We start from the raw sequence: 27500 nt of genomic DNA on the forward strand, positions 1-27500 counted from the left end.
ATCACATCAAACAAATAAAACAAATTCTGGGGGAGGACCCCCAAACCCCCCCTCCCACATATGCAACAATTAGTGGGGGGCCCTTAATACATCTGGGCCCAGGGGCCCGAAAGTTCATAATCCGTCCATGCTTACTAGTGGTTTCTGTTAATACTGTGGGTGGTCCACGGACACAGGCCACAGGCAGACACAGGCCAACTTGTGACATCAACATAATTGATTCAACCACCATATTGGATTTCATCAAAAACACTAAAAAGCTTTCACAGGCCACAAATATTCCCTGATCTTCACCAAATTTGACACAAACCTTCTTCAGACTATGCCTTATCAGTGCATTACTGGAACGATTGACAAAAGCATTCACTCATAACAGCCAATCATAATTGGTGGCAAAGCCACTATACAGGAAATTACCTTATATCTCAGCCAATCTTGGGTTGTTTGACATGGAACTTGCTGTGACTGCGTAATGCTATATGTCTAATGTAACAGCATTGAGTTAAATGGCAAATCTGGACTGCTGAACTGGCTGCCTGGCCCCCTCGTTCTCATTCTGTGAAGCGCAATGCAGCACTCACCGTTTTTGTTGTGTTTTTTCCAACAAAGGTTTTCACAACAACCAAAGATGAAAGTACTGAAAGGTTACAAATGACATCAACTCAATACTGTACAGTACTATACAGTGTACTTTACAGTACAGTACAGTAAATGCAGTAACAGAAAAATAAAACAAAAATACTGTAAAACCAAAAATACACTAGACAGACACACATACAGACAAACAGGCTTAGATGTGGTGGACTCTCACTGCTGTAAACAGACTTAGATGTGGTGGACTCTCACTGCTGTAAACAGGCTTAGATGTGGTGGACTCTCTGCCCAGCTTCCCCTTGATTGTCAGGCCATGACTTATCACATGATCCACCAAAGTTGCTCTAATATCATCTGAAATATTGTTCTGTGCATAGCCTCTTCGACCACCTCCTACTCCTCTCTCTCTTTGTCATTCTGTTCCTCTACCTCTTGCTCTCCCTGCCTCCATGCTTGCAAAGTTGTCAAAATGGCTCACCTGAGGCCTATTTGTGGCTGGCTGATTGGTGTTCAGTTTTGTAAGTATTTTTAGGTGTGTGTCTAAGTGCTTTCAATCACCCAAAGTGTTTTGTATTTTGAATAGATGTCTTGTCCCAATGGTAGCCTACCCATGAGATTTAATTTATGAACGAAGTGTCTTATGTATGAAATAGTGTGTAGTGTGCAGGAGCAATAGGTTGCAGAATTGCAACTAAAGTAGCGCTTTTGTTTAAGGTATGGATACACTGTGTTTAACGTATAGTAACAAAAGCTTCAAGCTTTCAGGTCTAAGCATGTGTCTATAGCATTCAAGCAAAAAGTGTAAACTCACCGTTCTATCTTTATAGTGGGCGTTTGGCTTTGTAAGTTTGGCCTCGTTTAGGCCTTGTGTAAGAATGGACGGGGTTAGGGCCATTGTTCCACAGACACACGAGACCGCTGTAATGATTCATATGAGGACGCACACACTTTGCACACACAGTGAACACTCCATATGCCCCATCTCCATTCATGCACAGACACACACACGCACGCACACACACACACACGCACGCATGCACACACACACGCACGCACACACACACACGCACGCGCACACACACACACACATCATACGGGCAGATACACACAAATACACACACACACACACGCACACACAGCATCTAACCAAGAGGTGTTCAGCCTTGCAGTACACCATGTTCATGCTATAAATTAAACACTCTTCAGTAATGGAAACAAAATAGACTTCTCCAATACACATTCCACTCTGGGGACGTCAGAGAGAGGGAACAGAGAGAATGATCTAGAAGGAGAAGGAGAGAAAGAGAGAGAACAGAAGAAAAAAGAAAGAGAGGACAGAGAATGTGGAATATGTGTGAAGGACCCTTTTGCAGTTATGTAAGCGCATAATGTAATCTGAAAACTGCTGCCCTGATTAAAAAAAACAATGCAACTGATCTCAGCTAGTGTTCTGTTTTTAATGGAGTGGAATGGAAATTTCTAAGTGACCCCAAACTTTTCTAAATATCTAAATTGTTGGTCACGGGTAGATGGGAAGCAAGGCTTTTTAATGGATAGATTAATCAGGAAACCATGGCTACGAGACGACGTGTCTGCAGACGGTCAGTGGATGAATTAACATCAGTGACCTTTGCACTATCAGTCAGTCCCATCGGAACGCTGTGCATGACGTGAAGACTGTCTCCGTGGAGACCGTATCCATAACTGTTTTCCAGGGGTTTGCCAGGGACACGGGCAGCTGGAGATGTCACATTACACCCATCACAGCTGGCCTCTGCCCTGGGCCAGAGAACTGTGTGTGTGTGTGTGTGTGTGTGTGTGTGTGTGTATTAATGTGTGGCGTAATGCGTGTAATGTGATAGCGTCTTGGCGTCTTGGCGTCGTCGTCGTCGTGTGTGTGTGTGTGTGTGTGAGGGAGGGAGAGAATGAGAGTTATGAAGGACAGGTCATCTTTATAATTATTTCTTTGCAACTAAGCAACATCCTAAAACAAACACAAGTACTTGTCATGTGCTGTGTTGTGCCATGTGCTTTCTCATGCGTGTTGTCATGGTTATGGTGTTTGGCAGTGGCTTTTGTGCAGTATATATGAAAACTACATTACTTTAAAATAATAGTTTCAAATAAAGTTGGAAAGCCCACATTAACAATATAAATCACAATATTAAAACATATCTACAATGTAAATAATGAGTTTTCATATGAACAAAAAACACAATAACAATGAGACTTGATTAATTGTGTATAATTATTGATTGTGTGTAGGCTATCCAACTTGTTTGCTTTTTCTACAGTTTTCTTTGTTGAGACTCTTATCATTATGAACACATTTTGTGAATTCCTAAACAATTTATCAAGTATTTACAAAAGGGGCTTTTGCCATAACATGGCGTTGGTGTCTCCACCATGCCGCTAGAGGGCATTGTTAGGTATTGCAGTGGATTTTGCACCAAATTACTTTCGTTTATCTGTCGGGCTTGTGCTTCCTTGAAACTCCCACAGCCTTCTCCAAAGCCGGCTTCAGAGTTTTTGAAGTGTAGTTAAACATTGATGCAGGTAAGTGTCTTGAATCTTTACAGGCCTGACTGAGCAGAGGTATATGACGTTCCTGCATTATCGGGTGACGTCGCTTGTTCTGCTGTGGTTTTGGCGTGCACTGTTCATCGGAGGCTACGCGAGTCCATTGTGGTGATTTGATTTATGTTAATCTGCGTAAGACGCCTGTCACTTGTGCTTATAATCAGTTTTATAATTTGATAATATATTGATTTAATGATGTAATCGTCGGGATGTATTTGCCTATGCGTAGGCCTATTATTTCGCAAGAAATTGTTGTCAACTGTTGTCTGTCAACTTCAGAACAAAGACCATGCCATCACTGATCATATATACATTCTTCTACTTCAATGTTTTGTAAGCATTTCTGTGCAGGACTGCCAGACTGCGCAAAAGCATACTTGTGCCATGGTCACGTAGGCTAAGCGGTTTTGTCTTGTTTGTCTCCGTGTCCAACCTGGCAGTCACTCATCATGAAGAGCTCAAAGGAAGCCGTACAAACCGCAGCCAAGGAGTTCCTGCAATTCGTCAACCGAGGAGTGTCACCCTATCACGGTAAGAAACAAGGCCCCAATGGGAAACCGATAGCCCCTCATTGTAGCCTACACTTAGGACGCTATTACCCAATGCAAAGAAACTGTGCATGGACAGGGATAGTAAGTGTTTTTTTGCATGAGAGATGATTGATTCCTTTCTGCAACAGGCTAGTCTTTGACAAGCAATCTGGAGTGTGCTGATTCTTGCTCAGGGTATTTTTGCCGATACACTTCTGTTCCCTGAGAGTGGGGTAGAATAAGAGTCTGTGGTGAACATTGATCCTGAGATAAGATGCGGGTCAGTGATCCAGACAGATTCTGAGCTGATACGCACCTGTACCTTTGCACCTGGAGCAGCGCACCGTGGACCTTCACACACACACGCACAAGCACATGCACACGCACACACACTAACACGCACGCTCACACGCGCGCACACACACACACACACACACACACACACACACACACTAACACAGATGGACAGAATTCTCTCCAGGCTAAGTGTGCAGTCATCCATGTGTTCCTGCCCCCCCTCTCTTTCTGTCTCGCACACACACACCCTTTCTCTCTTGTGCACATACACACACACACACACACACACACACTCTCTCTCTCACACTCTCACTCTCACTCACACTCACACTGACACACATGCTGTCTTGTCTGTGCAACAGTGGTGGAGGAGTGTAAGTCTCGTCTGCTGAAGGCAGGCTTCACCGAGCTGAAGGAGGCGGAGCATTGGGACATCCAGCCGTCCAACAAAGTAGGGTGTGTGTGTGTGTGTGTGTCTGTCTGTCTGTCTGTCTGTCTGTCTGTCTGTGTGTCTGTCTGTCTGTCTGTCTGTCTGGTGTAGGGTTCATTTACTGCTTATCACAGGCATTTTAATTTTGATATCACCCCCTAGCCCTGTTTTGATCTACCCATATCTTATCAAACATCAAAGCGGCATCCTTCTGTATCTAATTTCTGTTTGGTTGTAACAGCTCTAGACACTGAGTGTGTGAGAGAGTGTGTGTGTGTGTTTTTGAAACAGCTCTAGACACGCTGTGTGTGTGGGTGGTTTGATTAAGCAGTTCTGACACACTCTATCATTTCTATCTGTTTGGCTTTCTAGGTGATGATGAATTGAGTCGACTTTTTGAGTAATGTTGCTGGGCAACCACATAACCAGTTCCATTTATTCTGATTGGACGATCAGAATAAATGGATAACATTGATACTGGTTGCCCAATATCAATGGGAATTTGCCAGGACTACAACAATGAGGAACCTTGACCAGCAGCATTGCTCAAATAGTTGCTTTGAGTATCATCAGCTTCTGGCTGACTTCATTCTAGTATATTTATATATCTGTCTGTCTGACAGCCTTAATTATTGATTTCATATCTGTCTGTGTATGTTTCTCAGTGCCTTCATGTGCTGTATAAAGGCCCATTCACACCAAGAACGATAACTATAAATAAATATTGTTCTTGTTAATATGAACGACGACGTTCACACATAAACTATAACGATAACGACATGAAGAACAATATCGTTGGGCATGACTTTCAGAACGATAAAAAGCGAATAGCCAATCAGAGCCCATCGAATTTTAACCGTCACATTCATTAACACAAGGAAAGACTTACGTTTATCGTTGTTCAGTGTGAACGCTTTTATCGTTATCATTCTTGGTGTGAATGGGCCTTAAGTGTCCATGTTCTGACCTCTGACCTTTCTCACGTGTCAGTACTTCGTGACCCGGAACTACTCCTCCGTCATTGCGTTTGCGGTGGGTGGCCTCTACAAGCCTGGCAACGGCTTCTCCATGGTGGGAGCCCACACAGACAGCCCCTGCCTGAGGGTGAGCACGTGCTCCACTCACACACACACTCTCACACACACTCACACACACACACACTCTCTCTCACACACACACACTCTCACACACACACACTCTCACACACACACACTCACACACTCTTACACACACACACACTCTTACACACACATTCACACTGTCTCACACACTCTCACACACACACACACACACACTCTTACACACATACACACAGACACACACACACACACACACACACATGGGCGGATTATGAACTTTCGGGCCCCTGGGCCCAGATGTATTAAGGGCCCCCACTTATTAATATGTATGTGGGGGGGGTTGGGGTCCTCCCCCAGACATTTTTTAATTAGTTTGATGTGATTTCCTGTATTCTGGTGCATTTTGGGGATGGCCAATACTTTAATTCAATCAGATTCATAGCCTACATCCTGATTTGTTGATATTGAGGCAATGATTTCATGCAAAGGCTTGGGCTTCAGGGCCCCCTGACCCCTTGGGCCCCTGGGCCTGGGCATGGTAGGCCTGTGCAGTAATCCATCCCTGCACACACACACACTCTTAGACATGAGTCATAGCTCCAGCTCAGGTGTAACGTGATGTACATGGAAAGTAGAGTTTCACAGGTGTGTCATGCATACCGATGTTTGTGTGATGAGACTGGTGTACTGAATACACCATATTTTAAATCGTGTGTGTGTGTGTGTGTGCGCAGGTGAAGCCTCGCTCTAAGAAGACTCGGATGGGCTGTCTGCAGGTTGGGGTGGAGTGCTACGGGGGGGGAATCTGGAACACCTGGTTCGACCGTGACCTCACCATCGCCGGCCGCGTCATGGTCAAGGTGAGACGCCACATTCACACACCGTATTCAGCGCTCCTCACAACACACACACACATCCTCACAACACACACACACATCCTCACAACACACACACACACATCCTCACAACACACACACACACATCCTCACAACACACACACACATCCTCACAACACACACACATCCTCACAACACACACACATCCTCACAACACACACACATCCTCACAACACACACACACATCCTCACAACACACACACACATCCTCACAACACACACACACATCCTCACAACACACACACATCCTCACAACACACACACATCCTCACAACACACACACACATCCTCACAACACACACACATCCTCACAACACACACTGTTATCAGCGCTCCTCACAACACACATCCTCACAACACACATCCTCACAACACACATCCTCACAACACACACACATCCTCACAACACACACACATCCTCACAACACACACACATCCTCACAACACACACACATCCATCCTCACACACACACACACATCCTCACAACACACACACATCCTCACAACACACACTGTTATCAGCGCTCCTCACAACACACACACATCCTCACAACACACACACACATCCTCACAACACACACACATCCTCACAACACACACACATCCTCACAACACACACTGTTATCAGCGCTCCTCACAACACACATCCTCACAACACACACCGTTTTCAGCGCTCCTCACAACACACACTTGCCTACACAGTTAACGGTGCATTTGATACTCGTACACCACTCGCACACTGACCAGGACACTTGCTAAAACACACACAAAACATGTTGGCACATACACAAAGCTAGTAGCAGGCAGTGTTTCCCACAGAATTGAATTGTATTTGTGGTGGAAGGGGGGGGGGCCTATAGTTATACACTTGCACTAAAACACACACAAAACATGCATATACACAAAGCTAGTACTGTAAAACGTAGTAGTGCCCATGGACTTACGTGTGTGTGTGTGTGTGTAGAGTGGCGGCAAGCTGACTCATCACCTTGTGCATGTGCCCCGCCCCCTGCTGAGGATCCCACACCTGGCCATTCACCTGCAGAGGGACATCAACGACTCCTTCGGTCCCAACAAGGAGAACCACCTGTGAGTGTGTGTGTGTGTGAGCGTGTGTGTGAGCGTGAGTGGAGTGTGAGTGTGAATGTGCCCGCCCCCTGCTGAGGATCCACACCTGGCCATTCACCTGCAGAGGGACATCAACGACTCCTTCGGTCCCAACAAGGAGAACCACCTGTGAGTGTGTGTGTGTGTGAGCGTGTGTGTGAGCGTGAGTGTGAGTGTGAGTGTGAGTGTGAGCGTGAGAGCGTGGTTTTCGATTTGCAGTTGTGTTTTTCGATTTGCGGTTGTGGTTTTTGATTTGTGGTTGTGGTCTTCGATTTGTGGTTGTGTTTTGCACCTCAGGGCCACCGTAGTCCATTAAGAGAGTCTGTGTGTGTTAATACAGAAGAAGATGTTTCTAGGTGACCGCAAACGCATCAAGCTACGCAGAGACACATTTAATGCATTCTCTCATTGCAAAATGTTTTGTGCAAACGCAATGCAAGTGTGAGTGCCAGGTCATGCATTTCTGATGGGGGTAGATCATCTGCATAGACCAGTGTTTTTCAACCTTTTTTGAGCCACAGTAAATTTTTTACATGAAAAAAATCCTGTGTCACACCACTAACCAATAATGTAACACAAATACACATTGTAGCTTAATACAGCAAAACTAATGACAATTTAGTCTCCATTTGTTTACAGTTCAGTTCAGAGTCTGCATTTTTTTCTTTCCATAGATATTAGAAAGCTAGATAGCGCATTGTCCGTCGAGTTCTATGGTAGGGCTGGGCGATAAAAAGATAGCGATATATATCGCAATAGACATGTAATCGATATCAATAAAAAATACGATCGATAGAACATTCGATAATTAAAAGCAACACACACCTCCCGCCTTAAGTTGTCTATAAATAATAGGCTAAATATATCTTGCATTGTAGCTATGTGCAACTCGACCAGAGTAGCCAAGGCGATAGAAGTAGGCCTACCTCAACACAGACTCTCAATGAGTCCTTGCCCCTTGCGCACTCTCTCCCTCTCAACAGGCGCATCCCTCCTCAGCATGCACATGTAATCCAAACATTCACAATCGTGCAAGACGACTGCTAAATTGCTATTAAATCCGGTTAGCATCATTAGTATGCTGCACGAATTTGTTCAAAACTGTTGCACTCAAATTGACTGCTAAGTTCTAATCATCTCAATCCCGATGCAAATGGAAAAGTATTTTCCCAGACTCAAACAGGCCTCAAGGAGAAAAAGTATTCATTTGAAACATAAACACACATGGGGAAACTGAACAGTCTAACCAGTAGACTATGATAAACTAGCAAATTAAACTACTTTGTTTACAATATTTCCAGGCTTCAACCAGTGCTGCTTTTCATTCAGACTTATGTGCACATTTATTTATTTGAGTGTTTTTCATCATTGTATTGCTATTTTTTCCCCTGTTTGCTTTGATTGATAACTGAGGTGATTAAAATCAGAGGAATTGGTTAAGTTTAAAATAAGTGTTTAAATTGAACCTTTTTTTTCTCCCTTCTGGTCCTTATCTGAAATAGATTTAAAAAAAAAAAACCGATATCGACTGATATGAAATACTTATATCGTGATGGAGTTTTCAGCCATATCGCCCAGCCCTATTCTATGGCATAGGCTACGTGAACGCAGCCGTCATATTGCTGGGGCAAACACCTATAACAATCGGAGACACCGGTCTGATATCCAATCAGAGACACCTGTTTCTCCATTGGCCTGCAGTGAGTGTTGGCCCCACCATGATGTCAGCACTAATTACGTATGCTACGTTCTGGATCCCAGTACGATATCTTGCTTTCTAATATCTATTATAACGATTTGATAGCGAGACATATAGTTGTTCATTCATAAGGTTTATTAGCTGAGCACGAGAGCACTTAGATCAAGACCAAGACACAGAACACAAGACACACGGGGCAGGTCAAGCAGACACACACACTACACATACAGGGGAGGACGCAGCCCCCCACACAAAAAGGATCACACACGAGGGAGAACTAAAAGGGAAACATGTTACAATAAAGACGCTAACATTACACTCAAAACTAAGGAGAAATACAGACATAAACCCCCCAAATGTTCGCTCTCGTATCCCAGGATGCCCTGCGCGGGAGAACGCTAACACTGTCTTTTTGCGCCGACGCTACACTATTTTTCACCGTCACTTCTCGTGCGCATCACTAAATTAACCAGGTCATTGTTGCTCTACCTACTGCCACCCACTGGCATGAAAGAGTATTTATTTACTTAGCAGGTCACCACATTGCAGGAACATATGCTCAACAATGGCATAGCCTACTATTTGCAACAATTAAATAACATATGTTTTTTTGGAGTAAGTGAAATTGGACAATTTTCCACGGCACACTTGATGTGATCTCTCACGGCAACCAGTGGTTGATAATCGCTGGCGTAGACTACAAGGCGAAGTCTTCAATATGTGTGTGAGTCATACGGTTACAACTACGTCTAATAGCGTGCAGACTATAAGGCAGCACTAATAGGATGAGAAATGTGAGGGAGAGGGATAAACTGACATTAACAAGTCATCGTGTGTGTGTGTGTGTGTGTGTGTGTCAGAGTGCCTCTCCTGGCCACAGCCATTCAGGAGGAGCTGGAGACCGGATGCTGCTCCACTGGCGATGCCTGCAATGCCGTTACCACAGTAATCTACACACACATGCGCACACACACACGCACACATGCATCCACAACACATAGTTATCCCCTCATACACAAATGCACATACACACACACACACACGTATCCACAACACACATAGTTATCCACTCATATACACACACATGTATCCACAACACACATAGTTATCCACTCATACACACACACACACATCCACAACACACATAGTTATCGACTCATATATACACAACACACACACACACACACACACATCCATGACACACATAGTTATCCACTCATATATATACACACACACACACACACACACACACACACATACTTCCAGACAAACATACTGGTCCTAGTACACACTCACATTAAAATGATGGATGCACTCACACAGACATAAACACACTTTCATTTATTTATTTATTTATTTTTGCAAAATGCCTCTGTCAGTGAGACATATTTTGATCTGTTGCCCTGCCTTGAAAACCAAAAGACAACAATTTTATCATCAAAATTCTATAGCTGATGTTTTTAGTAAGGTCCCACCTTTGACGGTTTTAGAATATCTTATTAGCATAGATTTTAAAAAACATATTTAAGTTTCTGTAACACACAGTGCTCTGGCCATTAAATAGCCTTAGTTGCGGAAATGGCCTTAAATTAAACAAACAAACAAACAAACAATTTATTTATTTATTTATTTATTTATTTGTTGTGTGTGTGTGTGTGTGCGCCAGGCGGAGAAGCACCACCCTGCTCTGATCCGTATGCTGTGTGGGGAGTTGGGGGTGGAACCGGACGCTGTTCTGGACTTTGAGCTCTGTCTTGCCGACACACAGCCTGGGGTGAGCACAGCGCCACACACTCAAGGACATTACATATCACACAAGGGACACACAAGGACATTACATATCACACAAGGGACACACAAGGACATTACATATCTTTAATAGTAACAGTAACAGTAACAGCGCCACATCTGATAAAAGGCAGCTTTCCATACGTGCCGTTGTGGATCAGCGGTGACGACCCACCGTCGCAAACCTGTGTCACTTTGGTTTAAAGGGTCTGTTACCGGTCAACTTGAACTTTGAACTTTGCATTTTTATTTACATTTATTAATTTAGAAGACGCTTTTTCTAAAATGAGTTATATATGTCAACTATATTACGAGGACATTGTTACATTGTCCCCGGAGCAACTCGGGGTTAAGTGCCTCGCGCAAGGGCACAATACTGCATGCTAGCCCAGCTCCTTAACCACTACGCTAGCCCAGCTCCTTAGCCGCTACGCTAGCACTACTGCACGCTAGCCCAGCTCCTTAGCCGCTACGCTAGCACTACTGCACGCTAGCCCAGCTCCTTAGCCACTACGCTAGCACTACTGCACGCTAGCCCAGCGCTAGCACTACTGCACGCTAGCCCAGCTCCTTAGCCACTACGCTAGCACTACTGCATGCTAGCCCAGCTCCTTAACCACTACGCTAGCACTACTGCACGCTAGCCCAGCTCCTTAGCCACTTCGGCAGCAGCACTGCATGCTTGCTCCAGCTCTTAACCACTACACTGCCGCACTAGCCCAGCTCCTTAGCCACTACGCTAGCACTACTGCATGCAAAGCCGAACCTTAGCCATTAATTAATAGCTAGCACTACTGCATGCTAGCCCAGCTCCTTAGCCACTACGCCAGCACTACCGTACGCTAGCCCAGCCTTCCCAACCACGCTTACACTACTGCTAGCCCACGCCAGCACTACTGCATGCAGCCCAGCTCACTTAGCACACTGCACGCTAGCTCCAGCTGCACTACTGCATGCTAGCCCAGCACTACTGCACGCTAGCCTAGCTCCTTAGCCACTTGCATGCTAGCCCAGCTCCTTAGCCACTACTAGCACTATGCATGCTAGCCCAGCTCCTTAACCACTACTTCGCACGCCAGCCCAGCTCCTTAGCCACTACGCTAAAGACTACTGCATGCCTAGCCCAGCACTACTGCTGCTAGCCCAGCCACCACGCCAGCACTACTGCATGCCAGCCCAGCCCTTAGCCACCACGCCAGCACTACTGCATGCCAGCCCAGCCCAGCCACCATACTACTGCATGCCAGCCCAGCTCCTTATGCACCACCAGCCAGCACCACTGCACGCCAGCCCAGCTCCTTAGCCACACTACGCTTAGCACTACTGCATAGCCCAGCTCCTAACCACTAGCACCACTGCACGCCAGCCCAGCTCCTTAGCCACTCACGCCAGCACTACTGCGCTGCTGCTAGCCCAGCTCCTTAGCCACTACGCTTAGCACTACTGCTGCGCCAGCCCAGCTCCTAACCACTACGGCTGCACTGCATGCTAGCCCAGCTCCTTAGCCACTTACGCCAGCACTACTGCATGCCAGCCCAGCTCCTTAACCACTACACGCTGCCTGGCTCCTTAGCCGCACGCTAGCACTACTGCATGCTAGCCCAGCTCCTTAGCCACTACGCTAGCACTACTGCATGCTAGCCCAGCTCCTTAACCACTACACTACTGCACGCTAGCCCAGCTCCTTAGCCACTACGCTAGCACCACCCCAACATTGAATATAGCTCTGCATGCTGGCCACAGAGTAGCATGGCTTTAAATGGCTTTAAAATACTCAGCGTGAGAGGTGTCTTTTCACTCATGCTGTGTGTGTGTGTGTGTGTGTGTGTGTGTGTGTGTGTGTGTTTTGCAGGCCATCGGAGGTGTTTATGAGGAGTTCATCTTCTCACCTCGGCTGGACAACCTGCACAGCTGCTACTGTGCTCTGACGGTATGTCTGTTGGGAGAGGACAGGTGCAAACACACACTTCTGACTTCATTCTTCTTATAAGCAGATTAAACACTGCTTATCATCATGCTCACCCTCCCTCTCTCTCTTTCTTGCTCTCTCTCTCAATCTCTCTCTCGCTCGCCCACCCTTTTCCCTCTCTTTCTTGCCTCTCTCTCTTTCTCTCCCCCTCTCTCTCTTTCTTGCCTCTCTCTCTTTCTCCCCCCCTCTCTCAGGCTCTGATTGAGACCGGCACACCTGAGTCTCTGGCCAAAGACCCCAACATCCGTATGGTGGCCCTTTATGATAATGAGGAGGTAAGCAGCCTACATCCACATTTGTGTGTGTGTGTGTGCGTGTGTGTGTGTGTGTGTGTGCAAGACAGAAAGTGTACCTCTGTAGAGTTCTGTATGTACTGATAATCTAGGGTTCTGTTGGTAATCTAGGGTTCTGTATGTGTTGATAATCTAGGGTTCTGTATGTATTGATAATCTAGGGTTCTGTATGTACTGATAATCTAGGGTTCTGTGTGTACTGATAATCTAGGGTTCTGTTGCTAATCTAGGTTTCTGTATGTACTGATGATCTAGGACTCTGTTGATAATCTAGGGTTCTGTATGTATTGATAATCTAGGGTTCTGTATGTACTGATAATCTAGGGTTCTGTATGTACTGATGGATGAGTGTGTGAGATCTTTTCTCCATGACTGTGGTGACCCTTGTGACCCTTGACCTGTAGGTGGGGTCAGAGAGCGCTCAGGGGGCGCAGTCCAACCTGACGGAGCTGATCCTGAGACGGCTGGCCGACACGTCCGGGAATCTGACGGCCTTCCAGCAGGCCGCCGCCCTCTCCTACATGATCAGCGCCGACATGGCCCACGCCATGCACCCCAACTACCAGTCAGTCTCTGTCTGTCTGTCTGTCTGTCTGTCTGTCTCTCTGTCTCTGTCTCTGTCTTCTGTCTCCACCCCAACGTCCACCTGCCTGTCTGTCTCCACTGCAACCTCAGTCTATCTGTTTCCACAATAGCCTTCTGTCTGTCTCTGTCTCCACGACGTTTGTCTGTCTGCCTGTCTTTCTCTGTGTCCACAACGTTTGTCTGTCTGCCTATCTACACAGCAACCTCTTTTCTGTGTGTTTGATCATATTGCAGCTTTCTGTCTATCTCTTACTATGACCAGTCCCTTTCTGTTTGTCACCATGGAAGCCTCCTGTCTGTCTGTGTGTCTGTCTGTCTTCACAGCAACGTCTGTCTGTCTATGTTTCTGTTACCTACTGTCTTGTTGTCTATCTGCCACCACTGTAGCCACCTGTGTGTCTGTTTATGTCACTATGGGAACCATCTGTTTGTCCGTTATTTGGAACACAATCTGCCTGGATCTATGAGCCCTCACACTGATGAGAATATTTATGCACATGGTCCACCTACCATCTGTCATGGTCTGCCCGGATGCGCGCGCACACACACACACACACAGAGTCAATCTGTTAAATATGTCTTAATGATCAACTCAAGAATGATCCAGAAATGCAGCTGTCTATATACACCTGTGTGAATGCTGCGTGTCTATATACACCTGTGTGAATGCTGCGTGTCTATATACACCTGTGTGAATGCTGCGTGTCTATATACACATGTGTGTGTAGTTCCTGAATGCTGCGTGTCTATATACACCTGTATGAATACTGCGTGTCTATATACACCTGTATGTGTAGTTCCTGAATGCTGCGTGTCTATATACACCTGTATGTGTAGTTCCTGAATGCTGCGTGTCTATATACACCTGTATGTGTAGTTCCTGAATGCTGCGTGTCTATATACACCTGTGTGTGTAGTTCCTGAATGCTGCGTGTCTATATACAGCTGTGTGTGTAGTTCCTGAATGCTGCGTGTCTATATACACCTGTATGTTTAGTTCCTGAATGCTGCGTGTCTATATACACCTGTATGTGTAGTTTCAGCTCAGGTAGAGAGGGCACAGGTCATGGAGGTGTCCACAGTGACCAGTCTAGGGTTCATTCTGTCCTCATTGTGTCCAGAGGAAATGTGATGTGTTATTCATTGTCCTTCGCAGAGAGAAACACGATGAGAACCATAGACCTGCTTTCCACAAGGTACCTTACACAACCGCACCACCAGAGCATCACACTCACACACTCACACTCACACAGACTTGCTTTCCACAAGGTACCTTACACACACACATGCACATAAACACACCCACACACACTCACACACATACACGCACACCCACCCACACACACTCACACACATACACGCACACCCACACAAACACACACCATACACATGTCTAGATCTCCAACTAAAATCCCTTCCATTCCAGCCATCTTGTGATTGGCTGACCCAGCTGTCTGTTGGTGTTGTTATGTTTGTGATTGGCTGACCCAGCTGTCTGTCGGTGTTGTTATGTTTGTGATTGGCTGACCCAGCTGTCTGTCGGTGTTGTAGGGCCCGGTGATTAAGTTCAACAGTAACCAGCGCTACGCCACCACTGCCGTCACCGCCTCCATCCTCAGGGAGATCGCTGGGAAGGTCGGAGTGCCTCTGCAGGTGACTTTTGACCTTTGAACTCTTCACTCTGGCTTGCCGTCTCCTCTCTCTCTCTCTCTCTCTCTCTCTCTCTCTCTCTCTCTCTCTCTCTCTCTCTCTTTCCCAGATCTTGTCAAAGTCTTCAGTTAAAGCTGCGGACGGTAGGAATTGAATTCTAGAACATGTTGCTAACAATGCCTTAGTGGCTGGTGCAGTCGTCACTGAACACATGGCCAGTCTGAAATAATTATATTTGTGAGAATAACTAAGCAAAGAGGGAGCAAACGGATTATCTTCCTCCTCCTCCCAGTTTAACTAAGGACTCTATGCAGATGACACACACACACACACACTCACACACGCACACACACACACTCACATCCATTAAACACTCACACACATCCATCAAACACACACACACACTCACATCCATTAAACACTCACACACACACACACACACACACACACACACACACAAACACACTCACATCCATCAAACACACACACACACTCACATCCATTAAACACTCACACACACACATACAAACACACACAAACACACACTCACATCCATCAAACACACACACACACACACACAAACACACACTCACATCCATCAATCAAACACACACACAAACACACACTCACATCCATTAAACACTCACACACACACATACACAGATTTAGCTGTGTAAAATGGGCCCCCGTGGCTTGTTTATTTTTGAGACGTTAAGGAACGAGTTGTCAGTCCCGGCTTGATTTGTTATCTTCATATTGCAGGGTGTATTTAGGTGTTCCTGTAACCCTGGCAACAATAATAAAAACACTTCCTACCGCTGAAATCAAGAAGACGCCTATGTAGTCACAAAGCCAGAACTGAGAGACTCAGGAGAAGTTTTTATCCCCAGGCCATCCGAACTCTGAACTCACACTATACTGACTTTGCACACATTCACTCCTCAGCACTCTCAAACATTTCCCAACTCTGAACTCACACTATACTGACTTTGCACTCATTCACTCCTCAGCACTCATGACCCCCCCCCCCCCACACACACACACACCCACACACACCTACAAGACTTTTAGCACTTTTACATCCCTCTCCCTATGCTACAGACCTTTTTATTTATTTTCTTATTTCATCACACGTCAAAACACTCACACACACACACATATCTGACTTTCTCCAACTTTTGCACACTTTTTATTTATTATTTTTGATTTCTCCTCCATCTACCCATGTCCTTGATTGCCTAGCCTTTCTGCACACTGCCCTCTCCCCACATACACAGCACACTATCCCATCTCCCCTGTCATCCCCCCAACACACACACCAAGACCCTGGCAGTTGGGTTAGCCCCTTTGAGCCGTGGATCTGCCCAAGGTTTCTTCCTTGCTAAGGGAGTTTTTCCTTGCCCCTGTTGCCTTTTGGGTGCTCCTTGTTGGTGCCCCCACCCAATCCCAATCCTCCCCCACCTTTTTTTTTTATGCAGCCCTTGCCACTTAATCTACTAAACCCCTCTTCTACTGCACTTTTACCCCCATTAATGCACAAATAGGCTGACACTAGACATAATTTCACTGCATTTCTTACTTCCAGTAACTATATGCATGTGACAATAAACTTCCTTGTATCCTTGTATCCTTGTATAAGCAGTCATGGGCATGGAGCTCCTCATCAGGCATTGCCATTCCTACCCACTCCCACCTCCCCTGCTTAGTGCTAGATTCCTATTCTGTTTTTCAACAGCGTGTAATTGCTGCTAAAAGTGTGTGTGTGTGTGTGTGTGTGTGTGTGTGTGTGTGTGTGTGTGTGTGTGTGTGCGCATTTCTGTGTGACCTTGCATACATTGTTGGTGTGTGTGTGTGTGTGTGTGTGTGTGTGTGTGTGCAATCCTTATCCAAATGAATAAATCTCTTAGCAACAAGGTGTGTGTATGTGTGAATAAAGCAAGAGAAAAGTGAAGAGGAAGGGTGCTTCATGCATTATTTCCCTCGTGAGTCACAACCTCTATCTGAATTTATTTTGACCTGATGTAAAGAGAGGAGCAAATCGATTTAACACAGATGCACTGCGGTCGGTATTTAAAAGGGTTGACTCGGATGTTATGCTGATGATCACTTTACTATCGGTTCTGTCTGTTATGCAGTTTATTAATCATCTGGAGATTGAGAGTTGAGTGTGTGTATGTTACCTTTTTAGATTAACTGTTTACTCTTTTTGCAATTATTGCATTGCTTTTATCCCTAATGTGTGTGTTTGTTTGTGTATGCGTGCGTGTGTATGCATGGCTACATGCGGGTGTGTGTGTGCATGCTTCCGTGTGTGTGTGTTTCCTTGTGTGTGTGTGTGTACGCGCTTGCGCTCATTAGGATGTGATGGTGAGGAATGACAGTCCTTGCGGAACCACTATCGGCCCGATCCTCTCATCCCGGCTGGGCATCCCGGTCCTGGACCTTGGAGCACCACAGCTGGCCATGCACTCCATCAGGGAGATGTGCTGCACGACCGGAGTGCTGCAGACCACCACCCTCCTCAAGGTAACGCCACACACACACACACACACACACACACACACACACACTAGGGAGATGGTGCTGCAGACCACCACCCTCCTCAAGGTAACACACACACACGTGCGCGCGCACACACACACACACACACACACACACTAGGGAGATGGTGCTGCACCTTGGGAATGCTGCAGACCACCACTCTTCTCAAGGTAACACACACGCGCGCACACACACACACTCTAGGGAGATGGTGCTGCACCTTGGGAATGCTGCAGGTCGCCACACACACACACACACACACACACGCACACGCACACACACACTCTAGGGAGATGGTGCTGCACCTTGGGAATGCTGCAGGTCGCCACACACACACACACGCACACACACACTCTCCATCAGGGAGATGGTGCTGCACCTTGGGAATGCTGCAGGTCGCCACACACACACACACACACACACACACACACACACACTCTCCATCAGGGAGATGTGCTGCGCCTCAGGGAGTGCTCCAGACAAAGCACCTGTCTGCTGTTAAACCCGAGCTAGCTAGCTAAGGTGTGTGAGGCTAGCTAAGGTGTGTGAGGCTATAACTGAGGTGTGTGTTGTAATGTGTCATTTTCAGGCGTTCTTTGAGTTGTACCCATCCGTGAGGAGCCAGGTGTTTGTGGACTAGAGGCGTCCTGGGAGGAGTCTTGGAGCCGCTGGACAGACAGACGGACGAACCAATCAGACAGTGGGACAGACCGACAGACACAGACGGACGTCTACAGAGAATCTATTCTGTCTCTGGTCTTAAAGAACACATATCAGCTCTTTAAAGTGGGCAGACTGCTGTGTGTTTTCTAAAGCACTTTTTAACCCATGTACTCTTCTCCAGACAGGCATATTAAACTGCGTCTTTACAATCCAGCGTGCTCAGCTGTTTTTACTCAACTCACTCCCTTTCATTGATCAAGTGTGTATTTTCCTGGTGTGTTTGAGAATGATGGCAGTTCTATTTCAGCTGTCAGCTTGCTTATAGCACCTGGACATGGTGATTGGAATGATTTGTGACTACCTGAGCACACAATGCATTCTGGGTGATTGAATGTTTCACACTATTCCCAACATGATGAATGGCTTGGCTGTATCTGTCCCGTACAGATTTGACCTCAGCACCACGTCCATTTCAGACTTCTCACCTAGAACTGAATGGGAACAGCATGCTTATTAATATAATCCTTTTTCATGGTGAATATGTTTGTTTGTTGTATGGTTAATATGTAAGTGGTATCAAGTGTTCCTGGAAACAACATGATTACATAACTATTGGACAGCTCTTCTAAACTTGGAGGCGGAAGAGTGGCTTGGTATTCCATAGGTGCTCTGCCTTTAAATGATCAGACCGAGCGAACCGCTCCTCTTGTGCCTCCGCCGGCTTGACGTCATTTCGGGTCTCCCCTTCAGAAAACGGAGGAGGCGGTCCGCTACTCCAGGTCCGGGTTTTACCTGCGGCGCAACCTCGCCCCCTGCCTCACGCTCTCTGACTAGACCTCCTGAGCGCGCTCGCACTTCGGCGTCCCGTGCTCACGGAGTTTGCGTGCGTTTCTTTCTTTTGGCAAATAATTCCTAGACGGGAGGGTAAAAATGACAGTGTGAAAAAAACGACTCTGTGAGGTTGATCGTCGCCGCTTCAGTCTCCGGGAGCCATCATGAGGTCCCCGCGACTCTGGGTTGCGATGTGTGTGATGACTGTGTGTTACCAGCTCGGTACTTCCAGCAGATACGGTACGTAAGGGAACCGCGCACGCCTTTTGGAAACGAGCCACAGGTACAGAGCACCGGCCGCGATGTTGTGTTGACCAGCAGAAGCAGACGCAGGTGGCTTTGCTTGTTTCTTCTCAGTGAATGCAAATAATAATGCCGGAATGTGTGTTTTTATAAGACTTTGTGTGGTCTTGCATTTTTGTTGTAGAATCGTGTCATCTGATTACGAAACATTTGGTGGTCTCTGTTCATGGCAATGTTTTTAGAGAGGTGCGAAAACTATTAATCCTCGATGTTGTGCTGTGTACAAGGAGATGAAATTGCGTCAATCTTATGTGAAACACAGCGCAGAGCTGCTAGTTGTGACGGCTCCAGGCGAAAAGGTAACTGGACAATGACATGATTCATCGCCATCCGCAGTATACCGTGGTGGTGGGCTGTGGACCAAAACGCCAGCGCTCCTCCGTTGAAGTAAACACCCCGAGCATCAGCAGAAAACTCGAGCGCATCAGGCTGTCGGGGCCCCGCGAGCATGAAGGAGGCGTTTGCGAGAAAAACAGTGTTTATGAGACAGAAGTGTGCGTAAATGAAGTTCACCAATGACTATGAGTGATGCACACTGATCTGTTTAATGTCGTATGTGGGGGCGGCTGACAGCAGTAATTTATATTCGCACATATTGGGAAAACATCACTGACTGCTGAATTCCTTTTGGTGACAACGGGGGAAAGTTTAATAAATCGAACTATGCATTCAGTTAGTTTCCCACGCGTAGAAATAAAACACGTATCGGGGAAGGGTATTTGCCTCCGTAATGTATAGTGATTGTTTATAGCATAGTGTAATGACATACTTTGAGATTAGAATGGCTCGCCTCCCTCTCTCTGGTGGAGTATTCTCATGTTTGTAAAAGATGGCGTTTGGCCTTTGCTTGGCCAGTTCACATTTCATTTCAGCACCGCGGACAGCGACTTGCATACAGTCGTCAGCCAACCAAACACATTCTGACGCTGTTTGGACGCGGTTATTGAGTTTGCGCTATAAATGAATCACAGATGACTGCACCACGTAAAGGAAAAACAAAAGATAAAATGTAATATTTCATTACTTGGGTGAATTATAGCAGGATGAAACAGACTGTGTGTTGTGTGCGAAGGGTTAAAAGGACCGTCAAGCGCGATATGTGTGTCGGACGCCAAGTGTAAGCGGATGTCACATAATGTCAGCAGAACACATGCGCTCATGCGCTCGATGTGCTTCATGCCTTTGCTTTTTGCGTGTGTTGTGACTAGTGTTTCATACAGGTCATTGATTTGTACATTTGAATTTTGATGTGTGTGTTGTTTGTGGAAATGTGTGTTGTGTGAGGGACAAGGAGACTGAGTGTGTGTGTGTGTGTGTTGTGTCTGGGGGAGGCATATGTAAAGAGAGAGAGAGGTGTGTGTTTGTGTTTTATGGAGGCTGAGTGTGCTTGTATATTGCGTATGAGGGAAGTGGATAGTGTGTGTGTGCTTATGTGTGTTTCACAGAGGCAGAGAGTGTGTGTGTGCGTATTTCTGCAGCTGAGTTTTCAGCCTCTGCTGGCTGACTCATTCCTGACGAGCGATCCCACGTCACACGCCTGCCATCACACACACACACACACACACACACACACACACACACACACACACAGAGCTAGCGCAGTCCAACATGGACATCTCCACTGGACACATGATACTGGTACACACACACACACACACACAGCCAGCGCAGTCCAACATGGACATCTCCACTGGACACATGATACTGGTACACACACACACACACACACACAGACACACACACACACACACACAGAGAGAGTGAGTGAAGAGCCCAAGTTCCCCTGAGAAGATGCGCAGAGCAATGGAGGCAGCACAGGTCACCGCTCCGACACTCCTCCATCACCAGCACCCGCAGGATATACACAATCTGACATCGTGCTCCACACACACACACACACACACACACACACACACACACACACACATACACACCCAACCGCCCTGTTCCTGTACTGTTCCTGCCAACAAACTGATGGGCTGTCTAGATTTGGCCTCTGTGTGGTGGTATTATAAAATTGTTAGTGTGTGTGTGTCGCGTGCGTGGCGGCGCGTAACGTCCGTAGCGTCGCGTGAGTGCGGAGTGTGTTCGTGCATAATGGCATCAGGGTGTCCATTAGACTACAGAATGTAGTCTAATGGACTCTAATTACAGGTGTGTGTGTATGTATGTCTGTGTGTGTTAGAGAGAGAGAGAGAGAGAGAGTGTGTGAGATTGTGTGTGCCTGTGCATGTGTGTGTGAATTAGTGAGCATTCGAGAGAGCGGCGGCAGGTGTGCCTATGCATATGGATTAGCAGCAGTGGCGCTAGCATATTAGCATAATGAGATCAAACTGGATTTCACTGGAAGCCTCAAGTGGACTGCTGGAGGACAGAACCACACACACACACACACATATATATATATATGTATAGAGCCACAAATATAAACTCTAGCATGTGTGAAATGTAACAGGTGTGAGGTAACTTTTTTTCAGTGTGAAGTGCAGTACAGAAATAAATTATTTATAACTTTGATCTATAAATATATCATCAGTCATTTGCGATCTATAACTTTGATCTATAAATATATCATCAGTCATTTGTGCGAATGACTTCCATTGGGTAATGCATGCAGAGGTTGAGAGAGTGATTATGAGTCAAGAGGCATGGTGTGTGGTAGGCTTTGCAAAGTGTTTGTGTGTGTAAGTGTAATTGTGTGTGGGTCAATGACAAATAAGGCTTTTATGTGTGTGTGTTTTTAAAAATGGACAGAATGCATTTTTTTGAAGTTGGAAGAATGCGTTTAAACAAGTCTTAATGGCTGTGTTTCTCAAACTTTTTCAGACCAAGGACCACTTAATCAATAAAACAAAATCACGGATATCTAGTTAAAAAAAAAACAGTAGACCTACTCCAACAGTATATTACACAATAGGCTTACTCACTGAACCACCTTGCTTGTCTTTGCACCTTGCTTATTGTGTCAGAGGATTCATATCATTTAAACTGGCGTAGCTTTCATAGGCAGTGTTACAGATTGGATTTACACATACAAGTTGGTTCAATATTGCAAACAACTGACCTATATTATATTTTACCACGTCAGCTCGCGGACCACTTGGGATAGCTGCCGGACCACTCTTTGAGAAACACTGGTTTAATACATTTTTAGACTGTATTTGCAATTTCACCACCCAAGGTGGCACAACCATATACTTGTTTTGTAAGTATACCTGAGAGTGTGTCTACAGTCTACAGTCTACAGTGCTTAAAACATTATTATTTTGTAGTAGACCTTGGTATTAAAAGTAACGTGTACTTTATTTATTAACATTTTAATACTTTATTGAAATGTGAATAAATAATTTACAAATTATAAGATTATATTGTTTCATAGAATAATTAGGTACAACACATTTTTAACCATTTGTTCACTTTAATCTACTATGTCTTTGTTTAAATGGGTATTTTCAATGTAAGAGAAAATAGGTGACGCACACTCCGAGTTCATGAAAGAATGTTTAATGGGCGATAACGTTTCGGCCTACAAGGCCTTCATCAGATCGCATGAAATGAAAAGGCCTTGTAGGCCGAAATGTTATCGCCCATTAAACACTCTTTCATGAACTCGGACTTGTGCGGCACCTTTTTTCTCCTACACTGGATTTACACACCGGCAGCCAGCACCGCGTCTTGGTGTGCGTTACACCTCTCCTCCGTTAAATGAGTATTTTAGCTTGTTGCGCAAAAGAGGGGGAGGGGGGGTGGCAGGAGGGTATGAGAGCAAAGGAGGAGAAGATTAGTTGTGTGTGTGAATGTGTGTTAATGTGTGGCCAGGTGTGTGTGAGAGAGATTGTCGGTTAGGAGGCAGCGCATGTTTGGTGCAGTGAGATAAGGGTTTGTATGTTTGAGAGTGTGTGTCTGTTATTGACTGTGTGTGTGTGTTGGGGGGGTCGTTGAGAGTTTCCGTCTGTTATTAACTGTGAAGGAAAGTGTGTGTCTGTGTGTGTATCTGGGATTAATTGGGTAGGGGAAGTCTGTGTATCTGTGTCGTGTTTGCTATGTCTGTGTGTGTGTGTGTGTGTGTGTGTGTGTGTGTGTGTGTGTAACCGATTGAAATGAGGCAGGGACTGTGATTTAATAATCAGAAATGAGATGGGCTGGGATGTTTGCATATGTGCTTGAGCAAAATTGTGACTGACAGTTAAGCAAACCGTTGTTAGTGTTTGTTTGTTGGTGTGTGTGTGTGTGTGTGTGTGCGTGTGTGTGTGTGTGTGTGTGTGTGTGTGTGTGTGTGTGTGTGTGTGTTTGTGTAATTACATGCTAAACATCAGAAAGAGTGTGGGGCAGTTGAAGATTGAATAGCCAGTGAGGGAAAATGCTTGTGTGGGGTGCAAGGAGACTTTGCTTTGCATATGTGTGTGCTTTGTGTGTACAAAACTGTCTCTGTGTGTACGTTGTTTCTGAGCATTTGTTTGAGAGTGTGTATATCTGTGCATCTCTCTCTCTCTCTCTCTGCATTTGCGTGTGTGTGTGTGTGTGTGTGTGTGTGTCAGGTCAGATCCCATCACTGATGCTACTGCAGCAGTGCCATCCCCAGTGAGTTCTCATTAGTTAGTTCTCATCTTGTTTGGGAAACAGATCCGCTGTGTGTGTGTGTGTGTGTGTGTGTGTGTGTGTGTGTGTGTGTGTGAGAGAGATCTGCCTTGCACTCAGTCCCCCTGAAGATGCTTATAAATAGAGTCAGGGAAGTCACACTCCCTTTCTGGGATGCTTCTATTTATCCTCCTCTCCCTCTTTTCTTCTCAGAGTTCTATAATGGGCTCCATTGGAATTTGAATTGAATTGGCACTGCCCCACAGGAAGTTGAATTTGAATTGGAATTGGAATGACAGGAAGTGGAATTAAATTCATGGCAATTCAAAGCAATTCCACAGTCACACAGACACAACAGAAATAATGTGTTGAATCTCACATACATTCAGTGATGAGACGGTTACTTTGGGAATGTAATTGGTTACTGTTGTAAGTTGTGTGTTTGATGTAATCATATCTAACATATACTGTGAAAGCTTCATTGTTAAAAACTACCCTTAAATTATGTATATTAATTTCTTTGAATTTTAATCCTTCAAATTTGAATTGTAATTCTAGATCCTGTTTTTGACCTCAATTCAAATTCAATTCAAATTCAAGAATTTAATTGGAATTTAGGAGTCATTCTCAATTCAATTCTCAATTTTGCACAAGCCTGGTGGTGTAAATGTATGAAAGTTTGTATGGTGTTGGGCTTTGTATGAGGCGCGTAATGATTTCATGGGTTAAGGAATGATCCAATAAATGGTGATTGAAACCTCTTTCTCTCTCTCTCTCTCTCTCTCTTTCTCTCTCTCTCTCTCTCGTGTGTGTGTGTATGTGTTTTATTCTATTTTTCCTTATGTTGGACTCTATCTCTCTGTCCCTCTCTCTTTCCCTTTCCTTCCACTCTTCTCTCACCCTCTCTTTCTCCTTCTCTCTCTCTCTCTTCTCTCTCACCCTCTCTTTCTCCTTCTCTCTCTCTCCCTTCTCTCTCTCTCTTCTCTCTCACCCTCTCTTTCTCCTTCTCTCTCTCTCCCTCCTCCCCCTTTCTCTCTCCCCCATTCTCTGCTGTTCTGCTCTTTAGTCCTGAGATTCAATTATGCGTTGTGTTTGTGTGTGTTTGTGTTTGTGTGTGTGTTTGTGCACATACAGTAAATTAATTTGTTGTTAGTGTTTATGTGTTATCTGTCAGTGCTCCTCTGAATTTGTATTGAGGTCCCAGTGCCTCAGTCTCAGTCTCTCGCTCTCTTTCTCTCTCTCTCTCTTTCTCTCTCTCTTTTTCTGTTTGTGCGTGTGTGTGTGTGTGCGTGCGTGCGTGCGTGCGTGCGCGCGTGTGTGTGTGCGTGTGTGCGCGTGTGCGCGTGTGTGTCTGTGTCTGTGTCTGTGTCTGTGTGTGTGTGTGTGTGTGTGTGTGTGTGTGTGGAGTCCTGTCAGAATACAGCCTACAGGACTGAATGCTTTGATTGACAGTGTCTGGACAGTCATAGTAATTGAATGAATCTGTGCTTTGACTGTGTGTGTGTGTGTGTGTATGTGTGTGTGTGTGTGTGTGTGTGTGTGTGTGTGTGTGTTTATAAACAGACTGAGAGACCATCAGCATTCTGCATTCAGGTAGCTGACTCATGCCTTCACTACAAAAGTGCCCCCCCACACACACACACACAGGCACACACAAAATAAAGCACACTAGCAATCTCCCTCTGTGTCCGTACACAAACACAAACACAAATTCATCTCATTCCCACACACAGACCAACATCCTAAATACACGTACACACACACACACACACACACACACACACACACACACACACTAATGCCCCCACACCCTGTACATGAGTCTGAGTGTGAGATCTGGATTGGCAGATCAGAGTGATGATGACAGACATGTCCTCTGCCCCTCCATTAGCCTGTAATGATGATTCCCCTGCGGAGGGTTCGTGGAGCTCTACGCCATGTGGATCAGCACTCTGATGAGGCTTGGACTGCCAGTGTGTCTATCCATTTAGTGTGAACGTCATATCATATGTCATCTCAGCTGCTCTCTGCAATCATATAAAGGAGCTTGACTCTCCTGGAGGCTGCACACAAACAGTCATATAGATCAGCCTCAGGGACCACCCACCACTGTGTAAATACACACATCCACACACACTCACACACACACTCACACATTGGCTGCATGTGCTGGTAAGTAATGACTGTTGGCAGGGAAACGAAAAGGTTATCAGCCCATCAAACAGACTTACTTGCGGGCACACACAAACACCACACCTGGCACAAACACACACACACACACACACACACACACACACCCCAATCCCCATAGCCTCTACAAACAAAAGGACTCAGTTTATTCTATTCTGTTATATTTAATGCTCTAGATGTCTTGACACTTTTGCAGACACTAATGTAGAGATACTGTTTCTACTTCTCTCTTTGTCTCTCTCCCTCTCTCTTCTTGTCTCATCTCTCTTTTCTTCTCCTCATTTCTCTCTCTCTCTCTCTCAATTCAATTCAATTGAGCTTTATTGGCATGACAAAAAAAAGCATTTCTTATTGTACATCTAAGTAAAAAAATAAAACAAAACATCATGTATCATACATCACTGCAACGGCAGTGTGCGTGTGTGTGTGTGCATGCGTGTGTGTCTGTGTGTCCGTGGTGATGGTGTGGATGGGAGTGCATGTAAATGTGGATGTGCGTATGCTTTCTCTCTCTCTCTCTCTCTCTCTCTCTCTCTGCCTCCATGCTTCTCGCTTCTCGCCCTGTCTGTCTGCAGGGGGATTTGCTCTTCAGAATATAACGTTTCACTAGCACCCACAGCCAAAGAGGTTCCCCATCAGCCCTGCTTATCGTCTCTGCCTTTCCCTTGATTTCCCTTGTATACTGTTTCACTTTTCGCTGTAATGTGTGTAATGTGTGTGTGTGTGTGTGTGTGTGTGTGTGTGTGTGTTTGAATATGCTTCACATTAATCAAATAACCATATCTCTTCTCACTCCTTATTTCTCTCTCTTTATCCCTTTCTACCCCTTCTCTTCCTCTCTCCCTTTCTCTATTCTTCACTCCCTTTCTCTCTCTTCCTCTCTCTCCCTCCCCCCTT

The 27500-nt window shown here is 45.6% G+C and overlaps 2 protein-coding genes across 4 annotated transcripts in view; both read left to right on the forward strand.

Annotated features, from left to right (window-relative positions):
- The first annotated feature begins 3031 nt into the window (after positions 1 to 3031).
- Positions 3032 to 18910, forward strand: LOC125288872 (aspartyl aminopeptidase). 3 transcript variants are annotated; one of them, XM_048235558.1, is made up of 15 exons: positions 3032 to 3150; positions 3615 to 3705; positions 4364 to 4452; positions 5422 to 5535; positions 6245 to 6370; positions 7371 to 7495; positions 10073 to 10157; positions 10879 to 10986; positions 12853 to 12930; positions 13164 to 13244; positions 13667 to 13827; positions 15004 to 15043; positions 15399 to 15500; positions 17856 to 18023; positions 18628 to 18910. In XM_048235558.1, exons 1-15 carry the CDS (start codon positions 3145 to 3147, stop codon positions 18676 to 18678), a joined length of 1425 nt encoding a protein of 474 aa, XP_048091515.1. In that variant the 5' UTR covers positions 3032 to 3144; the 3' UTR covers positions 18679 to 18910. The 3 variants fall into 3 exon arrangements, with proteins under 3 accessions (XP_048091515.1, XP_048091513.1, XP_048091516.1); XM_048235556.1 differs by lacking the exon at positions 3032 to 3150 and adding an exon at positions 3169 to 3306; XM_048235559.1 differs by lacking the exon at positions 3032 to 3150 and adding an exon at positions 3169 to 3282.
- Positions 18911 to 19475: 565 nt separating this feature from the next.
- Positions 19476 to 27500, forward strand: part of ptprnb (protein tyrosine phosphatase receptor type Nb) — a 44437-nt gene continuing 36412 nt past the window's right edge. The window contains 1 exon segment of the mRNA XM_048234969.1: positions 19476 to 19772. Within this exon segment, the coding sequence (XP_048090926.1) occupies positions 19697 to 19772 (76 nt within the window). The 5' untranslated portion in view covers positions 19476 to 19696.

The sequence above is a fragment of the Alosa alosa genome, chromosome 23 (assembly GCF_017589495.1).
Source record: "Alosa alosa isolate M-15738 ecotype Scorff River chromosome 23, AALO_Geno_1.1, whole genome shotgun sequence".
Classification (NCBI taxonomy): Eukaryota; Metazoa; Chordata; class Actinopteri; order Clupeiformes; family Clupeidae; genus Alosa; species Alosa alosa.